The sequence below is a fragment of the Zootoca vivipara genome, chromosome 11 (assembly GCF_965207765.1).
Source record: "Zootoca vivipara chromosome 11, rZooViv2.hap1.1, whole genome shotgun sequence".
Taxonomy (NCBI): domain Eukaryota; kingdom Metazoa; phylum Chordata; class Lepidosauria; order Squamata; family Lacertidae; genus Zootoca; species Zootoca vivipara.
In genome coordinates, this window is record NC_142594.1 from 3330866 (window position 1) to 3352082 (window position 21217).

General features: G+C 42.0%; 1 protein-coding gene across 1 annotated transcript in view; it reads right to left on the reverse strand.

The window, feature by feature from the left end:
* Positions 1–7910: 7910 nt before the first annotated feature.
* VOPP1 (VOPP1 WW domain binding protein) overlaps positions 7911–21217 on the reverse strand; it is a 37301-nt gene continuing 23994 nt past the window's right edge. The window contains exons 2-5 of the mRNA XM_035101372.3: positions 17757–17815; positions 13595–13672; positions 12061–12197; positions 7911–11137 (exon numbers count right to left, since the gene is read on the reverse strand). Of these exons, the coding sequence (XP_034957263.1) occupies positions 10956–11137; positions 12061–12197; positions 13595–13672; positions 17757–17815 (456 nt within the window). The 3' untranslated portion in view covers positions 7911–10955. The remainder of the gene's footprint in view (positions 11138–12060; positions 12198–13594; positions 13673–17756; positions 17816–21217) is intronic.

Genomic DNA, 21217 nt, shown 5'->3' on the forward strand with positions numbered 1-21217 from the left:
ATGTTTTCATTCCCACTGAGTTGGGTGAGACTTGCTCCCAAGGAACCATGCACAGAATTGCAGCCTTTTCACACTAAGTGATTTGTGTGAAAGGTATTTGCTATTAGGTGAGATTGAAATGGATGAGCCACCCTTTTGGAAATGCCCCCAGGCTTTACCTGCAGCCTGTTGTAGAACATGAGGCCCTTATTCACAGGGTTGTGGGTTCAAGCCCCACCATTCCAGTGTCTTGGACTAGAGGACCTTTGTGGTCCCATCCAACTCTGTTATTCTCTATGAAGGAGGGCATGTTCATAAATCTTAAAATTGCTAATCTTCAGTCACACGGGATAATGAATAAACATTTGTAGATTGTGACCACCTACACCATAAATCGATGTAAGTCCTGTTGCCATAACTCAGTTTGCCCTCCTTCACACTTAAGGGATTGTGTGTGTGTGGGGGGGGGTGACTGTCCTTAGAGATTTCACCCAAAACTATGATTCCCAGGGCTTCTCATGGAAAACCCAAATGCTTAAGCTGTTTTCTAAACCATTTTGTAGCATAGGTGTAACCTATAGAAAACAAATGTGCTTACAGTTAAGGATGCCTTCTAGGTATATGTTCAAAGCACTTGCACAGGATTGTGCATCAAATCTTTGTATGTGTCAACTCAGAAATAAGTCCTACTCGGGTCAATGGAACATTCCTAGGTGTGCATGGGATTGTAGCCTCAGTCACAAAATCCTTTTTCCATAAATGATGCACCATAGGCTGAATCCTTGCACACCTATTTAGAAATCTGGCCCTTAAGATTTAGAGTTCCAAAATTGTTGTTTTTCAGGAAAAGGATTGCCCAGATTATTTGAGTTCATTTCATATTGTAATTGGGCCATAGTCCAAAAAATAACATCTTTGTATTTTCAGTGGGTTTTCCAACTAAAATTGAGTGCATTATCTGTCTTGCTTTAACTGATTGAGTTATCTTATAGTACCTAATTTCCCTTAGGTGATACTTTCTGCATCAAGGAATGGTCTTGAAAATACATTTGGTAGTTCAGAAATCATTTTAGGAACATACAAAATTGCCTTACCAAGGGGGCCAATTGGGTCATATAATGTAATAATGAGGGTTGGTATACAAATTTAATAAATAACAATAATATTGACACTGATTGTCAGTGATTCTCCACTGCTTCAGCCCTTCCTGGAGCCTTTTTCAGCCCTGCCTGGAGATTGAATGCTGGACTCTCTTGCATGTGCTTCACCACCAAGCGGAAATCAAAAACCAAACCTGAAGCAATCTAGCCAGCTGTTTGGCACAAAGAGTTGGATTTTGTTGTCTTCCAATCTCCCTTCCCCATAGATAGCTGGTCAGTGGCATTCAGCATATCTAGCCAGGTCTGGTATGCACGCACAGCCCCAGCTGGCAGATCAGGCATATAAATGTTTCCACAAATGGTTAGGAAGACCATTGTAGGAAGACCATGGATGGGATAATTGCTAGGGACCCCGTTAATGGGTTGCGGCTGTATGCCTGAGAAGTGGCACACAGCTTACATGTTTATCTGTGCCTCACTACATTTTGATAATTCCAGCCACATAAGATACTATACACAGAGACTTATATTAGTCTTCCAGATCCTGGGTGGGAAACCGCAGGCTCTTGGGACTCTACTCAGGTCACACCTCTCACTGGTCCTGCCCTCCTCACCCTCCGCCATCCATTTTTCTCTCTGGCTGGATATGTCTTTGAATTGTAATAATGCCTCTTGTGTACCTGCTTGGTGAGATGTCCATGTAGAGCCCTTGGGGTTTTGTGCAGCAAAGGTAAGAGGGATATGCTGCCCCAACCAACCAAGCAACCAACCTGTGGTCTCCAGAAGGCTGCCCCCCTGCAAAATGCAGCTCAAGTTGAAAAAAGTTCCCCACTTCTTGCTGTAGTGTAGATGTAGACCCTGAGAAAACAATGACATTATAAAGTAATAGAATTTGCCCTCCTCCAGTCTGCTGGAACTTCGCCTGTTCTCTTTGAGAATTCCTGGAGAACAGATGAAGTCCCAGCAGACCGGAGGAGGGCAAGTGTCCCTATTTTCAAAAAGGGGGAAAGAGAGGACCCAAACAATTACCGCCCAGTCAGCCTGACATCAATACCAGGAAAGATTCTAGAGCAGATCATTAAGCAAACGGTCTGTGAGCACCTAGAAAAGAACGCTGTGATCACTGAAAGTCAGCATGGGTTTCTGAAAAATAAGTCATGTCAGACTACCGTAATCTGATCTCATTTTAGACAGAATTACAAGCCTGGTAGATGAAGGGAATGCTGTGGATGTAGCCTATCTTGATTTCAGCAAGGCCTTTGACAATGTGCCCCATGATATTCTTGTAAAGAAGCTGGTAAAATGCAGGCTAGACAATGCTACCATTCAGTGGATTTGTAACTGGCTGACTGACCGAACCCAAAGGGTGCTCATCAATGGCTCCTCCTCATCCTGGAGAGTAGTGACTAGTGGGGTGCCACAGGGTTCTGTCTTGGGCCCAGTCTTGTTCAACATCTTTATCAATGACTTGGATGATGGGCTTGAGGGCATCCTGAGCAAGTTTGCAGATGACACCAAATTGGGAGGGGTGGCTAATACCCCAGAGGACAGGATCACACTTCAAAATGACCTTAACAGATTAGACAACTGGGCCAAAGCAAACAAGATGAATTTTAACAGGGAGAAATGTAAAGTACTACACTTGGGCAAAAAAAATGAAAGGCACAAATACAGGATGGGAGACACCTGGCTTGAGAGCAGTACATGTGAAAAGGATCTAGGAGTCTTGGTTGACCACAAACTTGACATGAGTCAGCAGTGTGATGCAGCAGCTAAAAAAGCCAATGAAATTCTGGGCTGCATCAATAGGAGTATAGCATCTAGATCGGGCATCCCCAAACTTCGGCCCTCCAGATGTTTTGGACTACAATTCCCATCATCCCTGACCACTGGTCCTGTTAGCTAGGGATCATGGGAGTTGTAGGCCAAAACATCTGGAGGGCCGCAGTTTGGGGGTGCCTGATCTAGATCAAGGGAAGTAATAGTACCACTGGATTCTGCTCTGGTCAGACCGCACCTGGAGTACTGTGTCCAGTTCTGGGCACCACAGTTCAAGAAGGATACTGACAAGCTGGAACGTGTCCAGAAGAGGGCAACCAAAATGGTCAAAGGCCTGGAAACGATGCCTTGTGAGAAACTGCTTAGGGAGCTGGGTATGTTTAGCCTGGAGAAGAGAAGGTTAAGGGGTGATATGATAGCCATGTTCAAATATATAAAAGGATGTCACATAGAGGCGGGAGAAAGGTTGTTTTCTGCTGCTCCAGAGAAGCAGACACGGAGCAATGGATTCAAACTACAAGAAAGAAGATTCCACCTAAACATTAGGAAGAACTTCCTGACAGTGAGAGCTGTTCGACAGTGGAATTTGCTGCCAAGGAGTGTGGTGGAGTCTCCTTCTTTGGAGGTCTTTAAGCAGATGCTTGACAGCCATCTGTCAGGAATGCTTTGATGGTGTTTCCTGCTTGGCAGGGGGTTGGACTGGATGGCCCTTGTGGTCTCTTCCAACTCTATGATTCCAGAATGTGGTGTATTATTAGGCAGGCTAAGTTAACATCAAGGATGTGCGCAAGAGAGATGCATATATTCTCTTTCAACTTCATTTGTGGTGGCAGAGAGTGAAAAACACCAGGATTCCAAAGTCTCCATTTAAAAAAAAATGACAGGCAGTGAGTTGGTAAGATGTAATTAAACACTTGGCAAAATGGGAAACCGCTGTTTGACATGAATGACTGTACAACCAAGAGGAATTTTTCCTGTTCTTTTCCGCAGCAGCCCTTGCCATATGTAAGTCCCACAGCCTCTTACTGCTTTTATTTATTGAAAACAACATCATTTTTCAGTCCACAACTGAATTGTGGATTACGTGCTTTCATTCTCGTGGAGGCCATTGGCTCATTAATGAGGCCTATTGCCTCAGGAGGGGAACGTGAATACGATGTCTCATGAGGCCCACTCTACTCTTCTGATTCTCTGATAATGGAAGCTGGATATCATAATTCTGAAGGGAGAAAAGAACCAAGACAGAGAGACCTGCAGTGTGGCAGGTCTCATTAGCAATCAGAGCCACATCCCTGGCAGCTGGTTTGCAAGCTCCTATTAGCATACTTGCCCTAAAGGGGCTTTCCTCTCATAGCTGCCAAGTTATCCCTTTTTTTAAGGGAAATTCCCTTATGCTGAATAGGCTTCCTCGTGAGAAAAGGGAAAACTTGGCAGCTATGTTTCCTCTTCTTTGGCAAAGGTGCATTAATGATCATGGGCTTGACAGTAAATCCAAAGGGGTGCACTGCTGTCTACGAAGCTGAGATGGAGACAAAATAACAAAGCCTGTTTGTGATGAACCTTTGGCACCTGGCATGCAGGCAGTAGTTACCTGAACTGCCAAATATTTTGATTAGAATGTGGTTAACTGGAATAAGATGGGCTTTGTGAGGGCCGAAGCTATTATTGAAATAGCATAGCATGTTGCTTTAGGCTCAAGGGCCGTAGGTGAAGCTTCTGGTCAATTGTGGATAAAGCTTCACAAAAACATTGTCTTACCTCAGACAGCATAACTAACTATACACAGGTAAGAAATTAGCAAAGATGTATAGAACTGCCTCAAATGTTTGTTGGAAATGCAAGAAGAAGGCACATTCTACCACATGTGGTGGATGTGCAAGATAATAAAAGCATTCTGGGAAATGATTTACAGTGAGTTGAAAAAAATGTTTAAATTAATTTTTTTGCTAGGTATTCTAGGTACAGAGATTCTGATGGAGCAGAAACGATTACGGTATTCATGTATGTGACGACAGCAGCACAGATACTACTGGCCCAGAGATAGAAAAAAGAAAAAGAAAAAAGGTTCCAACCAGAGATGAATGGCTGATGATAACAGACTACACCGAAATGGCAAAATTGACTGGAAAAATCAGAAACCAGGAAGAGAAGAATTTTAAGAAGGAATAGGAAAAAATTATAATGTATTTAAGAGAACACTGTAAACAACTAAAAACTTTGGCAGGATTTGAGTAATGCTTGTAATGTACGGAAAAACTATGGTAAAATTGGATTTTTTAAAATAAAGAAAATAAGAGAAGCAGTTGGGGGGAAATAGATTGATAATGTTAACCATGGAAGGGCAGGGGGGAGTCGAAGAATTCAGGGATAGCTTTAGGATTAGATAAATTAATGGAGGAGAGGGCTATTGACAGCTGCTAGCTGCAATGGCCATGCCCTGCCACCACAGTTGGAGGCAGCAATCCTGATTTTGGGTTTTCCTATGATAGGAACTTGTCCTCACAGTGGCCAATCAGATTCCTAAGTTATTGGTGTAGGGACTCAAGAGTGGTTTGTGAGAGCCATGCGATCTGAGCTTGGAGCAACCAGGTTGAACCACTTCCCAGGTTGAGTTTCTCCGGGAGACTGAGGAGGGAAGAAAGGGTCATCCAGTCCAACCCCTTGCAATGTCCCCTTTTGTGAGTGGGTCAGAGAGCCCTCAGTGGACATACATTGTTCCTGGCCCCAGAAAACTTTACTGGCACCCTCAGGTGTAACTTGGCTTTGAGCTCCCAGTTTCAAACTTAGGTCCCCCTCTTTCTGCTTTGTAAACGTTCTGTTCCTCCAGTGGAGTTGTCATCCTTCATCAATCAGCCAGAAGGAAATATTGAGGACCAGTAACTTGGTGGGTCTGGTGGGGAGTATAGGAATGTTAGGGATGTGGATTAGGATATATTATTAGATAGATCCTATCCAAGCTTGTGTTAGCAAGCTTCCAATATTAGCAGAGTGACATTCCCCTTTTGTGCGCAGCAAAGCATGTGCGTTAGATTCGCTAGAATCTCTATAACAATATTACACTTTATAGTTCAATATTACACTTCCTGGCAAAGGTCCCCTTTGTCCCTCTTAAAAGAAATACACAACACAGTGTTTATAAAATAAGATACGAGTTTACTTACAGTTTCATCCTGAGTTACAGCATAATCTCAGAAAGGCAGGCTTGCTTAGAAAAGTTACAAGTACATATATATCTAGAGACTACTTAGTAAAGTAAGACTCCATTTGGTCTCACTCTTGGCTGCAGGCCTAGAGTGAGAACCATGTTAACTGGAGATTCTCTGGAGATGTGTTCCCATCGAAGGAGGAAGTAGCTAAGAGAGAGAGTGATTGCAGGCTAGGGCTTTTGTCTAATCCAACTCATTTGCATGTCTGAGGGAACAGGAACTGACCTGTAGTCAGGTGTCCCTCCAGGTGAGTTCCTGTTAGTGGACACTCTAGGAACTGTTGTGACTTGTCTGCCCCAGTGTTCCATCCCACAGGGAGGACACAGCCAGCGGTAAGAAACCCTTTTCCGTGGTGGAAGGAAATACAATGCAAATATCAGAACCCTTTAACAGTGCCAAGGTGTTTCCACTATTTTCTGGAAACCTGTGTCACTTAAAATAGCATTACTTCAACAAGCTATTCCCTTCCCCATGGCCAAGGTACGTCTATAATGCCTACTCGCAAGTAAGCCCCGGAGAGCAAAGGTCCATTTCAGCCTCAAATAATAAACAACCTGTAAGGGTGACTCCCTACAGGGAGCCAGCCCCCATCATCCTGACGTCCACATCTTCAAGTACAGAGAGCACCAGTGGTTCTGAAGCAACCAGAGGGGAGGGAAGAGACTCGGAGGGGGAGAGCTCGGGGGCGGAGAGATGCAGACAGGGGCTCAGGGATGTTGGAGAGCCAGGTCACCGACTGCTCAGGGAGGAAACTGAAAGGGCATCACTCCTTCCGGCGCAAGAAGTAAAGAGAGCGCCGCAACGCAGGTCAAGGGGGCGGCGTTTTGGGGTGCCCCGACTACTTTGCTGCCGTAGGAACTGACGTACGCCATTGCCGGATTCTGATTCGGGATGAGAGGTCATGTTTTAAGCTGTCTCTGCACTGTAAATAATTAGCACAATAAATGTATTTGAAGACAAACGGGACTCAAGCGGAGTTACTCAGAATTATTCAGAACAGTGGCTTGCACGACCCCCACTAAGGGCGACATTAATACATAGAAACAGGAGCTATTAATTGCACATTTATTCAGAATTCAGTTAAAACTGTTTAGTTTCTTTAATTCAGCAAAATTAAGTGTACTTGATTCAGCAATGCCAGCTGTTTAAAGTACGATAGTCATTGACATCTCCAGTGCCCCAATGCCGCCTAGCGTCCCCTAGGCAATCTCCCCCCCCCCCCCGCAGAGTAAACAACTATATGGCGATTATAAGACATCTGAAGGTAGCCTTGCATACGGAAGTGTTTTTTGAAAATAATAATAACTTTATTATTTGTTCCCCTCCCATCTGACTGGGTTGTGAAGGGATTATGAGAGTCAGTGCTTTTTTCTGGGGGTACACAAGGGTGCGTAGTGCCAGCACCCTTTTTTTCTAGAAGAAAAGCACTGGTTTAAAGTGTGGTACTTACTGTAACAACTTCATTGCAAGTATGGGCACTTTTTTTTTTTAAAGAGCTGTCAAACATCTGATGAGAGCAATATTGGCTATACTTGGTTTAATGCTTACATCATATTTTCTTTTTCTTTTATTTAAAAAATGGCACTGTTATTAGATCCATCAAAGACATGTTGGGAATAATATAAAACAGCCATTTTCAATTAAAGGTTTGATCTGAGAAGCTGTGCACTGTGTGTTCAAGTGATCTGCATGGGCCACATGTGCAAATGAAAGGTGAAGCTTACATTGCTCCAGTTCAGTCTAAGTAACACTGAAAGCTGATTTCAAAACAACAGAGATTAAATCTAGAATTTGGTATTTACTGCACACACTTAAACAAATTTACTTTGATGCAAGTCACCCAAACTTCACATTATTTATTATTATTATTTATTAAATTTGTATACCGCTGTTCAACCAAAGATCACAGGGTGGTTCAGAACATAAAAATGAGAACACAAAATACATAATAAAAACAGATACAAAAACAAAGCAATAACTCCTCTCCATATCCTGGTTTACGTCTTTCAGATTACAGCCTTAGGGCCATTTTACATTACATATGTCAGACAATTCTGCCTTTTTTGTGAATGCTAGAACACTAGAACTGATTCAAGGCTCTGAGTATATTAAAACCAAAGTTTGTTTTAAATATTGCTTTCATAATACAGTGGTACCTCAATTGGTTCCGGAAGTCTGTTCATAAACTGAAGCGAACTTTCCCATTGAAAGTAATGGAAAGTGAATTAATCCGTTCCAGATGGGTCCGCGGCGTTCGTAAACCGAAAATTCATAAAATGAGGTGTTCATAAACCGAGGTTCCACTGTACTGCCCATTATAGCTCAGTCCGAAGAGTATGAGACTCTTAATCTCAGGGTTGTGGATTCGAGTCCCATGTTGGGCAAAAAATTCCTGCATTGCAGGGGGTTGGACTAGTTGACCCTTGAAGTACCTTCCAACTCTACAATTCTATGATTCTATGATCACATTCAATAATAACTAAGATATTTTTCTAAGATAAAGAAAAGCCCACCTCTCAAGTCCCTTAAACATAATTCCATACCGATTCCCACTTTCCCTTAAACTGAAAACTGGGATACGTTGTCGTGGCAACTGTATACACCTGGGGTCTCCGCTCGATACTTTGGTGTGTCGCCTGAGGGTTGATACACCTGGTTGATACAGCAGGTGAAGAGGAGAGTGAACAAAAGGAAAGTGGGTGACGTATATGGGAGAAACGGCCACTGCCTGCCCTCCCAGTTCAGGAGCTGAAACAAAGCAATGGCGAAATCTGCAACCTGGCCACCCTAAGCAAGGTCTCATCTGCTCTGCAATTACAACATAACAAGAGACTGAGAAGCAAGTGCAGGAGGAATCTTTGCAATCCAAACCCAGAAGGGCATAACAATGGAAGACAAATGAAGGACATTTATCTCAAGCAGAAACCATGGAAGCTTCCAGTATTCATTTTTTTATATAATAAACTTACCCTGATATGGAATGAATCTGTTGTTTTCTAGTGGTCTTAATTTCTACATCATTTCTTCATCATATCCTGGAAAACTGGAATCATTCCCTAGTATTTGGTAACTCTTACATCTCCTGCCAACCTAGCTGTTCGAAAGCACCTCAAAGTGCAAGTAGATAAATAGCTCCTGCTCCAGCAGGAAGGTAAACGGCTTTTCCATGTGCTGCTCTGGTTCGCCAGAAGTGGTTTTGTCATGCTGGCCACATGACCTGGAAGCTGTACACCGGCTCCCTCGGCCAATAATGTGAGATGAGCGCCGCAACCCCAGGGTCGGTCATGACTGGACCTAATGGTCAGGGGTCCCTTTACCTTTACATCTCCTATGAAGTTCATTTTGAATAAATCAGTCACCACATCAAAATCAATGAGTAAAAGTCACCTTGAAGTAACTTTACCATTTTAAAAATGAAAGACTCAGGCCCCAGAGGAATGTGGAGAAGGAATACTAAACATCCAAATATTACCTATGGGTCACCTGACACATCACACAAAGAAAGGCAAAACCAGGGGTCAGCAAACTTTTCCAGCCTCAGACCTTGTGGGGGGCCAGACTATATTTTTTTGGGGGGGGGGGAAATGAATGAATTCCTATGCCCCACAAATCCCCCAGAGACACATTTTAAATAAAAGGGCACATTCTACTCATGTAAAAACACCAGACAGGTCCCACAAATAACCCAGAGATGCATTTTAAATAAAAGAACACTTTCTACTCATGTAAAAACATGCTGATTCCTGGACCATCCACGGGCTGGATTTAGAAGGCGATTGGGCTGCATCTGGCCCCCGGGCCTTAGTTTGGGGACCCCTGGGCAAAACCATCAAGTGTATACTCAACAGGCTACTGAAACCAATCCTGTGGCTCTGCTGAGTGTATTTGTGCAATTCACATCTGTCACACATTTTCAGATGCATACAATGAATATCTTCAGTGTACGCCTAAATAATGTCATGCAAAGGGGCCCAAAGTCAATAGGAAAACTCTGATTCAAAGACTACCCATTTTATTTTATGAATTCTCTTTAGAGAATAAATATTTCCTAGGACCTCTGCTTATCATTGTTGGTGCTGAACATTTTTACCTTCCACACAATTGCTATGATATTCACACCATCAACAGTACATCAGCAAGACATTCCTTTCCTCCCAAAAACAACTGACAGCAAAAAATAAAGGGAACTAGATTTAAGATGCTGCTATAATCCTGTTCCACCCAGTGTTTGTTCAAGTGAAGCATGAGGATGGATATTTTTCCGCCCTGGAACCATTTCCCACACTTTATCTTACCACAGTTCCTTGGAGTCGCATGATCCAGTCGCTTCCTTTATTAACAAACATCCCTCATCTCACATCTTCCACTTGCTTCTGCCATTACCTCCTGTCCTGTGCTCCTAGTTTCCCATATTTAAAATACAAGTGACTCAAAGGTTCTTAGGCTGGTATACATTGTTTTGTGCTTATTTCCATACTGTGCTGCATCAATAAGTTAATACATGTCTTAAAATCACAAAGACAATTTTTTAAAAGTGTATGGGATTTAAATATAGGCTTCCAATAAAAAGCACTATAAAAACTTTCATTCTTGCTTTGAAGACATCAGAGAAGAATTCCCCCTGGGGTAAGGTTACCAGACGTCCCCATTTCCTGGGGACAGTCCCCGGATTTACAAATCAGTCCCCATAGAAAACCCATTGAAGTTGAAAAGTGTCCCCGGATTCATTGAAAAAAATCTGGTAACCTTACCCTGGGGCTGCACATTCATCAATGTCCAAACAGTGCTAACTAGGAGGGGAGCGAAGGTCAACAGAGCACTAGCAAGTCTTCTGCTGCTCCCAAGCCTGCTCTCTTCTGCCCAAGTCACTGTTCACTGCAGAGAAGAGAGGTTAAGTGGAGGATTTCACCGCCTGCTCATATGGTGGTGGTGGGGTATTACAGTAAGAAGGGAGAGGAGGGTAAGCTGGGTTCACTTGTGGGGACTTAGGTTGGACATGGTAAGTCATAGCCATGGGGTTCATCATTGCTCCTTCTGGGTCTGTGTAGTACGCCATCCCGGGCTGCTGGGCTCCTAAAAGTGGGAGACACAAAAGAGTAATGCCAGGCATTAGTCTGCATTGTCAGGAGTCACAGATGATTTTCAAGGCACCAACAGGCACCAACTTGTTCACTTCAAAGAAATCCCTTTCTTTATCTATAATACATAATACATATGTATTATATGTACACACACACACACACACACACACACACACACACAATGGGTGCACTCGTTTGCTCCACTCTCTAACCCCCTTGACATTCCTCCACAGTAAACCCACAGAGCTTCCCCTCTCTACCCCAATGCAAATACTAAACTCGCTATTCACCTTCCCAGTCCTATACTTGGGGGGCATTGTTGAAACCACCCCACCTTGGATCACTCAAGCCAAAGATGGGGTGGGGAGCTTGTACATCTTTACTCCTGATGCAATTCCTTTCTATCATTTTTCGAATTTAAAGTCATAATAATAATAATAATAATTTATTATTTATACCCCGCCCATCTGGCTGGGTTTCCCCAGCCACTCTGGGCGGCTTCCAAGCGAATATTAAAAACAGTACAGCATCATCCAGCAATGTGGATGTTTTGGGGCTACTTAATAATTTCTATTCATTCTAATCGTTACATAGGAACAGTCCAGTACTTGCTGTTCTGTTCCATATTTCCTGCCACAGGAAGCGGCAGACACAGGGAAAGAGGAAAACCAGTAGGAGATAATTATAAAGTATAATGTGGTTTTAAGTGATCACTTGGCCAAACACATACGGCTGACTTCCTGGTTTTCAGCATTCAGCAATGGCTATAGAATAAGTTACTCACTGATCTGCCTAGATAAATGCTTGCATGCTAAGAGCCTGATTATATTTTCCTCAGATCAATCACAACAGTAGTCTGTGGCCAATAATTATTGTCTCACATAGCAGTACTAGTAGCAGGATGCAATTTCTGACCTGCTGCAGGGGGGTTAGGTGGCCGGGTATACGACACGTTGTATGTTGTTTCATCAACCAGCGGTGGAGGATACATCCGCCTTCGGATAAAAAAACCCGCCCCACAACAGAACAAAACTCCCATCATCAGAAGGAACCTGAGCAAAGGGGAAGGAGAGAAGGAACAAATTTAACCAGAGTTTGCACAATTTGTAAAAACACTGAAGATTTACTCAGTAGCTAATTGCAGATCCAAGTTTTTTATTTATTATTACTTATTATTATTTCTTCTTCTTCTTCCTTACCCACCCCTCATCCTAAAGTCTCAGGGTAGATTATGGCAATGAAAACACAGCATTAAAAACAAACTAAATCAACTTACAATCACAGAAATAAGGTGGGTTCTAAAAATATGCCTCATGTGACAAAGGTCAGGGTAAAGAGGGGTGTCTTTGGCATTCACTGAAAATGGTGTAGTGAAGTTGATAGGTGCACCTCTGTGGGGAGGGGAGTTCCACAACCTAGGGACTACCACAGAGAAGGCCCTCCCACAACTTATTAGGGTGGCAGAACTATAAAGAGGTCCCTCTCTGCCAAGCTTGACACCCAATAGGGTCTGTAGGGAAGCAAGCAGTCTTTCAGGTATCTACGTAGGGCTTTAAACACTGATGTGAGCACCCTGAATTGGGCCCAGAAATATTTTGTGGCCAACAGAAGGCTTTTTTTTCAAGGCTACCTGAAGAATAGGGAGTGATTTTTTGGGAGGGGAGAGAAAAAGGTATCTCGCCATGATCACCCATGATGATCATCAACATCAAAAACACCCCTAGATCACATAGGTCTGAAAGAAACCTTAGATTACCTACTTTAGGTAATAGGTGGTGTGGAGGAAAATATTTATTTCCTGCCTAGCTGTGACTGCCTTCCCTACTGGCAAAAACATCCCTGTGCACGATATGTTCAAATAATAAATCTGTCTATTCATTCTACAATACTTTTCCTTATCAAGTATTATTATTATTAGTAGTAGCAGCAGCAGTAGTTAGTTAGTTTATACCTTGGTTTTCCCCCTGACAGGGACACAAGGCAGCTTATAGATAAAAGTAATTGCTGTGGGTCTCCAGCAGAGACACCCACCACACTTGCCCTGAACCTCAGTTCCCAGGATTCTCAAGGGGAACCCCATTGTTGTTACATTCAAATTAAAACTGATATAAATTTGTAGTGTAGATATAGCCTCAGAGCAGGGGTCAGCAAACTTTTTCAGCAGGGGGCCGGTCCACTGTCCCTCAAACCTTGTGAGGGGCCGGACTATATTTTGAAGAAAAAAAGAACGAATTCCTATGTCTCACAAATAACCCAGAGATGCATTTTAAATAAAAGGACACATTCTACTAATGTAAAAACACGCTGATTCCCGGACCGTCCGCGGGCCGGATTGAGAAGGCGATTGGGCTGGATCCGGCCCCCAGGCCTTAGTTTGCCTACCCGTGCCTAAGAGAATTCAATTTAGCAGATGCAAGCCTAAACTTATCCATAGTTATCACTGCCTTACCAAAAATACCATAGTCGCTGGATAGACAAAGTCCTTATGCAGCATCTTGAACCACAGCAATCTTCATAGGAGCGGCATCTGCATAAGAATAAAAAGCAGAGGACATTTGGAGATTGCAAAGCAAAGATGCAGCCTGGCAGAATACGACAGGAAAGGAAAACCTTAGTGGGCTAAGATTCTGTCAACCCTCATGGCTTTAGCTGTCAACACATTAGCTGAAGAACAGATGTGGAAGATCCAACAATTCAAATGCAGAGAGATCTAAGAATGTCATTTGTGACATTATACATCTGGAGGCTGTACCGTAGCTGTACCGTGTTGCTATGGTTGCACAAGACACAGCTGGGATGCTCCCTTGGGACTCGATAGCAATGCTAATTTGTGCCTGTAAAGAAGCCAACATTGCTAATGACGCTACAATTGTAGTCACGAATACAGAGAAGTCCTCAGCTCTGGATGCAACTGATTTTCATTTCAATCATATTCATGGTGTTTCACTTGAGATGGTCCAGGAGATAAAAAGAGATACACGCACAGCTTCGAATTAATTTCCTATAGTTTCTAAAACAGGAGGTAACTCTGGGGTGGTTCTCACACACGATTGCAACATCAAGCAGATTCTTGTATGTGTGAATACAGGTCAACCAAAAGAAAAATGAAAAGGTATAGACTCTGAAAGGTGGAAAACACCAGAAACAACAACTAATGGAAATAATTACAAAATCAGATCAATGTTAATAATATGCAAAAAGTCAGTTGTATATTGTGATGTATTTTAACAGACTGTACTATAAATGACTATACTAGCTAGTCACAAAATGTCTGCATGAAAATCCTTATTTAATTTGATATACTGCCAAAGAGCAAATAAAACTGGAAATCCACAAAATTTAAAGATGGCTGAACTCAGTCATGGCTGACAGATCACTGGACCCATTTTCACAAAGGAGTCAAAGTAAAAAGCAACTTCAATGCTGGTTGTTTAACATATCCTGCCTTTTAACAGGATTGAAGGCAGCTAGGAAATGTCCATGAATCAAATACAGTCCAAGAAGAGATTAACATAAGCAACACTTTCTTTGGAGGGAAATCAAAGAAACAGGAAAGAAAACAAGGTGAGTGAAAAGGAAAGCTGTGCAGCACTGAAGTGGTGTCATCCTAAGGACTCAGGAGAAAAACAAAATAATGCTGAGCTGGAAAAGAAATCCAAAAGTTGTATCTGAAATAAAATATTTATTTGAATTAGTACTTTATTTTTCCACATTTTTATCCTACCATTCTACTACAATGTTCAAGAGCAACTTTAGTAGTGAGTTCAAATGTATTTTAATTTGTGGGAAGAGAGTGCTAAGAATTAAGGTCTGACCTATTGTTATGAAGTGTTTTGCAAAACCAATTTACATCACTTAAAGTCCGGTGCAGAGGCCTGCTTCACATTGTAAGCCTATATGGTGCAAAAGAAGCATGTTTAGAAAGACATGTATCATACAGGTACACAAATTTGAAAGCCAACCTTGGCTCCATCTCCTTGCCATGAGCAAATTCTTCATTGTAAACGCTGGTGCGCTGCCACACAATTCGTGGAACGGCATTAAGACTTTCTAGTCCTACAAATAATTGGAATGGATGGAGAACTACGAATGTTTCAGCAATGTTTAAACCATATTATTGTGTGAGCATTGCAGGGATATTTTTCCGGAAAATACACAAACAAATGCACACAAAGATCTGGTTCTGTATGCAAGTATAATCAGGCAATGGTCAATCCAGAAGTTTAGTATTTTCTTTCAACCACAGGAACCCCTTCTGTTCCTGATGTGAACTCTGAAGCCTTAGGATACAATGCCACACCACACTGGATCCCAGCCTGTTCATAAGGTGCCAGTTCAAGCCCCAGAGTCCCTGACATTGGCTAGTTTAAAAAGCATCTGTTCATGGAATACAGAGTTCTCAGAAAGCAACACAAAGAAACCTGCAGATACTATTCGAGTATGAACATAAATAAAATAAGACAAGGCCAATAAAAAGATGTATTAGGACTACAGAGGCTTGGGATGTCCCCCTCTTCCACATGTACTTGCAGGGGGGGAAAACATGTTAAGAACACCTCTTTTCTCTTTGTAACAGTAATAGGTTTTGAACAATGAGCAAGTATACAATGTGTTTAATGAGTTGGAGAATATCAGATCTCAATATGTCACTGGTTAGACATAACAGAAGCACAAAAGCGAGAGGAAAATCTTCATTATGACAGCTCATTCCCCAATGTTTATAGATTAGATGCTAACACAACAGAACAAGACCAGATCGCCTCTTGAAAGTGTTCCCAAGGTCCTGGAGGCCCTAACAGCGTTTGGCAGCCTGGCTGGTTTGTACATCAATAAAGAAAATACCAAAATGATAATTAAAAATCTGGGGAAGTAGGCAAAATAAAATTTGGAAAAGATTTATGGATTTAAAGCAGAAAATGAAGTCAAATATTTGGGAGTTTGGCTGGTGTCTATAAATTTGAACTTATTTCAAGATAATTATAGTAAAATAATACTGAATTATGGAACAGGATGAAGCTTTTGCTTCCTGGAAGAATATTGGCAATCAAAATGAATATTGTACCAAATATGATCTTTTTGTTTCAAGCGATACCTGTGATAAATGGTATTGATTGCTTCCAGCAATGGAGAAAGGATATAACTGACTTCATCTGGCAAGGGAAAAAGTCCCAGATTAAATATAAAATTCTAATTGATGCAAAGAGTAGAGGAGGGTTTGCTCTTCCAGATTTGAAAATGTATTATGAGGCGGCGTGTTTTTGCTGGGTGGAGCAGAAAAACCCAACTATTTTGGATCTGGAAGGATTTGACCTAGTTTATGGATGGCATGCTTACTTACAATACATCGCCCAGGCCAATTTAGTGCAAAAGGCAGCCTGTGCAGATGTTGTTTTCTCGTTTTCTGTGGGAAGCTATGTGGTTACATTTTGGGTTGGGAGGAAACATATGTATGGCAGAATCCTAATAAATTCAAAAGTTGGTTGTTCCGATTGGGTAATCAGCAAGAATAAAAACTTCACTCCAAATAAGTACTGTATTTAACTATTCAATCTCTTTAAGCCAGGTATGAAACTTGGGCACAGGAGGACTGAATAATAAAAACTACTACTATTATTATTATTATTATTTATATCCCGCCTATCTGGCTGGGTTTCCCCGGCCACTCTGGGCGGCTTCCAACAAATAACAAAATACATTAAAATATCGCAGATTAAAAACTTCTCTAAACAGGGCTGCCTTTAGGTGTTTTCTAAATGTCAGGTAGTTGTTTATCTCCTTGACCTCCGATGGGAGGGCGTTCCACAGGGCGGGCGCCACTACCGAGAAGCCCCTCTGCCTGGTTCCCTGTAGCTTTGCTTCTCGCAGTGAGGGAACCGCCAGAAGGCCCTCAGTGCTGGATCTCAGTGGGGGTGGAGACACTCCTTCAGGTACACTGGACCGAGGCCATTTAGGGCTTTAAAGGTCAGCACCAACACTTTGAATTGTGCTCGGAAACGTACTGGGAGCCAATGTAGGTCTCTTAGGACCGGTGTTATGTGGTCTCGGCGGCCGCTCCCAGTCACCAGTCTAGCCGCTGCATTCTGGATTAATTGCAGTTTCCGGGTCACTTTCAAAGGTAGCCGCATACTCTGCTGAGTATGGTGCCGGAGAACATCCCAGAAAACAGAAAAAAATATTCTCCTATGTGCATGTGTGGCAGCAAGACTTCTCATTTCACAGAATTATCTTATATGATTTGTTATCGCTTGTTATTGTTTCTATGTTTTTCTTTTTCTGCTCTTGTTTTTTTCTAAGTTTTTTTGTAATATTTTAAAAAGAAACTAAATAAAAATTTAAACTATTTTTAAAAAGAAAAAGAAAAAAAAGAAAACACCAGGCAGGCCCCACAAACAACCCGGGGATGCATTTTAAATAAAAGGGCACATTCTACTCATGTAAAAACACGCTGATTCCCAGACCTTTCACGGGCCGGACTGAGAAGGCGATTGGGCTGGATCTGGCCCCCAGGCCTTAGTTTGCCTACCCACGGCTTAAATCTATCTCCCAACATTGTAAACACACAGACACACACTTCCACAGATGAACACAAAGAGAAAAGGAGGATCACTTACATATAATATGTAGGATACACCCCTTCAAAGTACCAGCACTGCTTTTTGGCCTCTGAATACTGAAAAGAAAGGGAAAAGAGGACATTGTTCATCATGTAAAAGCAGAATCTGTGAGTTATACACAGCATTTAACAACTATATCTACTAGAAGTCTTAACAGAAAGTATGCCTTCAGTTCACAAATGAATATATTTAGGATAACTAGGAGCAAAGTGAGAACCAAGGCTAATGCCAGAGTCTGGGCCCTTGCAGGGGAAGACTGGTTGGTGCTTCATCCCTCCTAGACATGCTGACTCAACCTTGCAAATCCTCACACACACACACACCTCAAGGTTCTTCCAGTTGCAAAAGGTGATTCTCAGGAAGGGGGAAGTCCAAAATTACTTGGGGGATCTCTGCAAGGAAGAATATGTGGCTGGGAAAGGCCCACTAACTCTCTGCTGCAAGTGCTTTCCTGCTCCTGTTGTTAGAAGCAGTCTTAGGAGGAGTTGTATCCTGGAAGGATATTGACAAGTGTAATCAATAAATAAGAGAAAAACATGGTTCCAACTGTTGCAGAGGAGAGGGAATTACAGCAGAGGCAGCTTGATTGCCTATTTGACAATCTGCTTCTGTCAAAATAGCCTGTTCTATTAGACCTATTTAAATAACAGTGATTAAAAGCACTGCTCTATGCTATTACATAGCATATAGTGAATACATTTTTGACCTAAAGCAATGGGGCTATGATTGAGCATATTGCCTTTCTCACTCTTCCAGAAAGAAAATGTATTCATATGTACCAAGCTAAGCTTAAAAAAATTGTGAATAGGTAATATCTAAGGCAATCAGCAGATATGCAAAAATGAATAAAAGTGGGAAGAAACACAGTTTGCTTCAGCTTCAGTTTAAGGGAAACATGTCTGCTGTAAACAAAGACAACTCACAATTCACTTTTAAGTGGCTAGAGGGCCTATAAGGGACCGTTGCACTCCCATTGTTGTCTCTCCTAGAATGGACCACCAGGCTGTGCCTTCACACACAACTGATGCAACAGCTGACTTGCACACACAAAAATTGTGTCAATGGCTGCTTCCCACCCAATCAAGTCTATTTCTTCTGGGTCAGCACAGGGACTTGGAAATGACGAGATAGCAAAGCAATCAGGACCCTGGACAGCAGCACAGAGCACAATGAAATATGGCCAGCCTTGGCTGACTGCTTGTTTTGAAAGGTCTGAGAGATGTAGTCCAACAACATCTGAAAATATACAGGATTCCTACCCCCAACCTACAAGAAATCAGTATTCCCTCAGTCTCACTGTCCATCTCCAACAAAAGGATTATAATTCTGACATCTCACAGAATGTTAGGATTACTAATCTAGCATATGTTAAGCACCAAAAGCACATATAAATGCTGTGTATTATTATTTACATATTAAATAGACAATCCTGATGATGTTCAAATTGCTTAACTTTGCAACCACTAGTGGCTACCACTAGATCTGATACTCATTGCCTATGTGATTTGTTAGGGATTAGGGCCTAATTCACTTATGCATAAAGCTTTGTAATCAATTCATGAAGATTCATTTCACCTGTTCATGCTTTTGGTAAAACTGACCATGTGAACCAGCTGTGAGGATATTTGGCCACATTAATTCCCTCACTTGGTTCATTGCAACAATGCTGCTGCTGTGTGCTTATGGTAGTCAACTCATGCAATCTATCGGCCATGTAAATATTAAATATAGACAGAAGAAGAGTAAAAATATTGAATGAGATAAGCCCAAGTTCTGATCACATCAAATAGCTCTAATAAAATGTGAACTTGGTATTGTAAAGAGTACTAGACATTCAGTTTTGGTGACTGCAATCTGGTTTGAGGAGACATCTGGTGTGTAGCTTATATATCTGAGTTTTTCGAACATTGGTATAGACAATGATGCAGCAAATTCCTCCACTTTATTTACTAAAATAAAGCTAAAGATATATATTTAAGAACTACCAATAATATACTTTAACTGAATAGTTCAGGTATACCAGATAGCTACAAAAGATCACAGAAAGCAGGGGCTACATATTCATACCACTTGTGATACATTCCATACCAAGAGCAGAACCATCAAAGCTTCAAAGTTTTGGGTCTGGCACAAAAGAACCACTACTAAAAAATATGAGAATTTAGTGATGAGTTTATATGGAGTCAGGACTGACGTTCTCTCCCCTGCTCCTTTCCCAAGGTTACCACAGACATTCAAAAAGCTCAACTAGTTTTAATTAAACCAATTAAAGTTTACAAACACAATTAATAGATTAATCAACTAAAACTGGCATGTAACTTTGAGGAACCCCACACAGCTGACTGGGTTCTGGCATCTGGCAATCAAGTTACCAACATACACCAAGCTCCAACCTACAGCTCAGATTAATTTTCAGATATTCAGCAGATGTCGAAAAAATTAATCTGATTACTATGGATCATTTCTGAGGTAGACTTGGGTGGTTCCTTTTCGAAAGAAAAACAATATAGGCGGGTTCCATTCCCAGTCCCCGAGTGTTCTAGCAGAGTGCGTATAAGTGTGCCCAACCCTGTTCCACCCTCTTCCAGGTCCAAAAGGACCCACACATTAGTGACCAGAGGTCAACTGGACATGCCTAAAATGGTCACTGCCTGTACTTGTAAAGCAGGCATTCCCAAACTGCGTCCCTCCAGATGTTTTGGCCTACAACTCCCATGATCCCTAGCTAACAGTACCAGTGGTCGGGGAAGATGGGAATTGTAGTCCAAAACATCTGGAGGGCCAATGTTTGGAGGTGCCTGTTGTAAAGTAACTAAATTTACAATATCAGAATTCAGTTCATGTAAACACGCACACAATTTAGCTGATATGCTTGCCTAAAGATCACATATATTTTTTCCCTTCAACACCACAAGAACAAGCATGGACCGTCCTTCAGCATTTCATCCAAGTCCTCAAGGATTACCCTTTATAGTACACAAAGGAGAAACCAAAAGGATAAAGAAAACTGCCCTCAAATACACGGATATGTCTCTTGATATTCTCTCTGATTCTCTGACCTTTTGCAGTAGAACAACCGAGCTGAAAGCATCAGCTGAAAAGCCACAAGACACTGAGTGCTAGCTGTGGTGTCACAATCCCCAAAAGGTTAAGTGGGGTGGCAGTCGAAAGATTTATTTGATATTTCTTAAGGAATCCCCTTCATGGATCAATGCCTTGTCGTGGCGAAGGGGCTTGAATAACTCAGAGAAGCTATGAGCTATGCCATGCAGGGCCACCCAAGTTGGACAGGTCATAGTGGAGAGTTTTGACTAAACGTGATCCACCTGGAGAAGGAACTGGCAAGCCACTCCAGTATCCCTGCCAAGAAAACTCCATGGACAAAGACAACAGGCATATAAAAGTTATGACGCTGGAAGATGAGCCCCTCAGGTCGGAAGGCGTCCAACATGCTACTG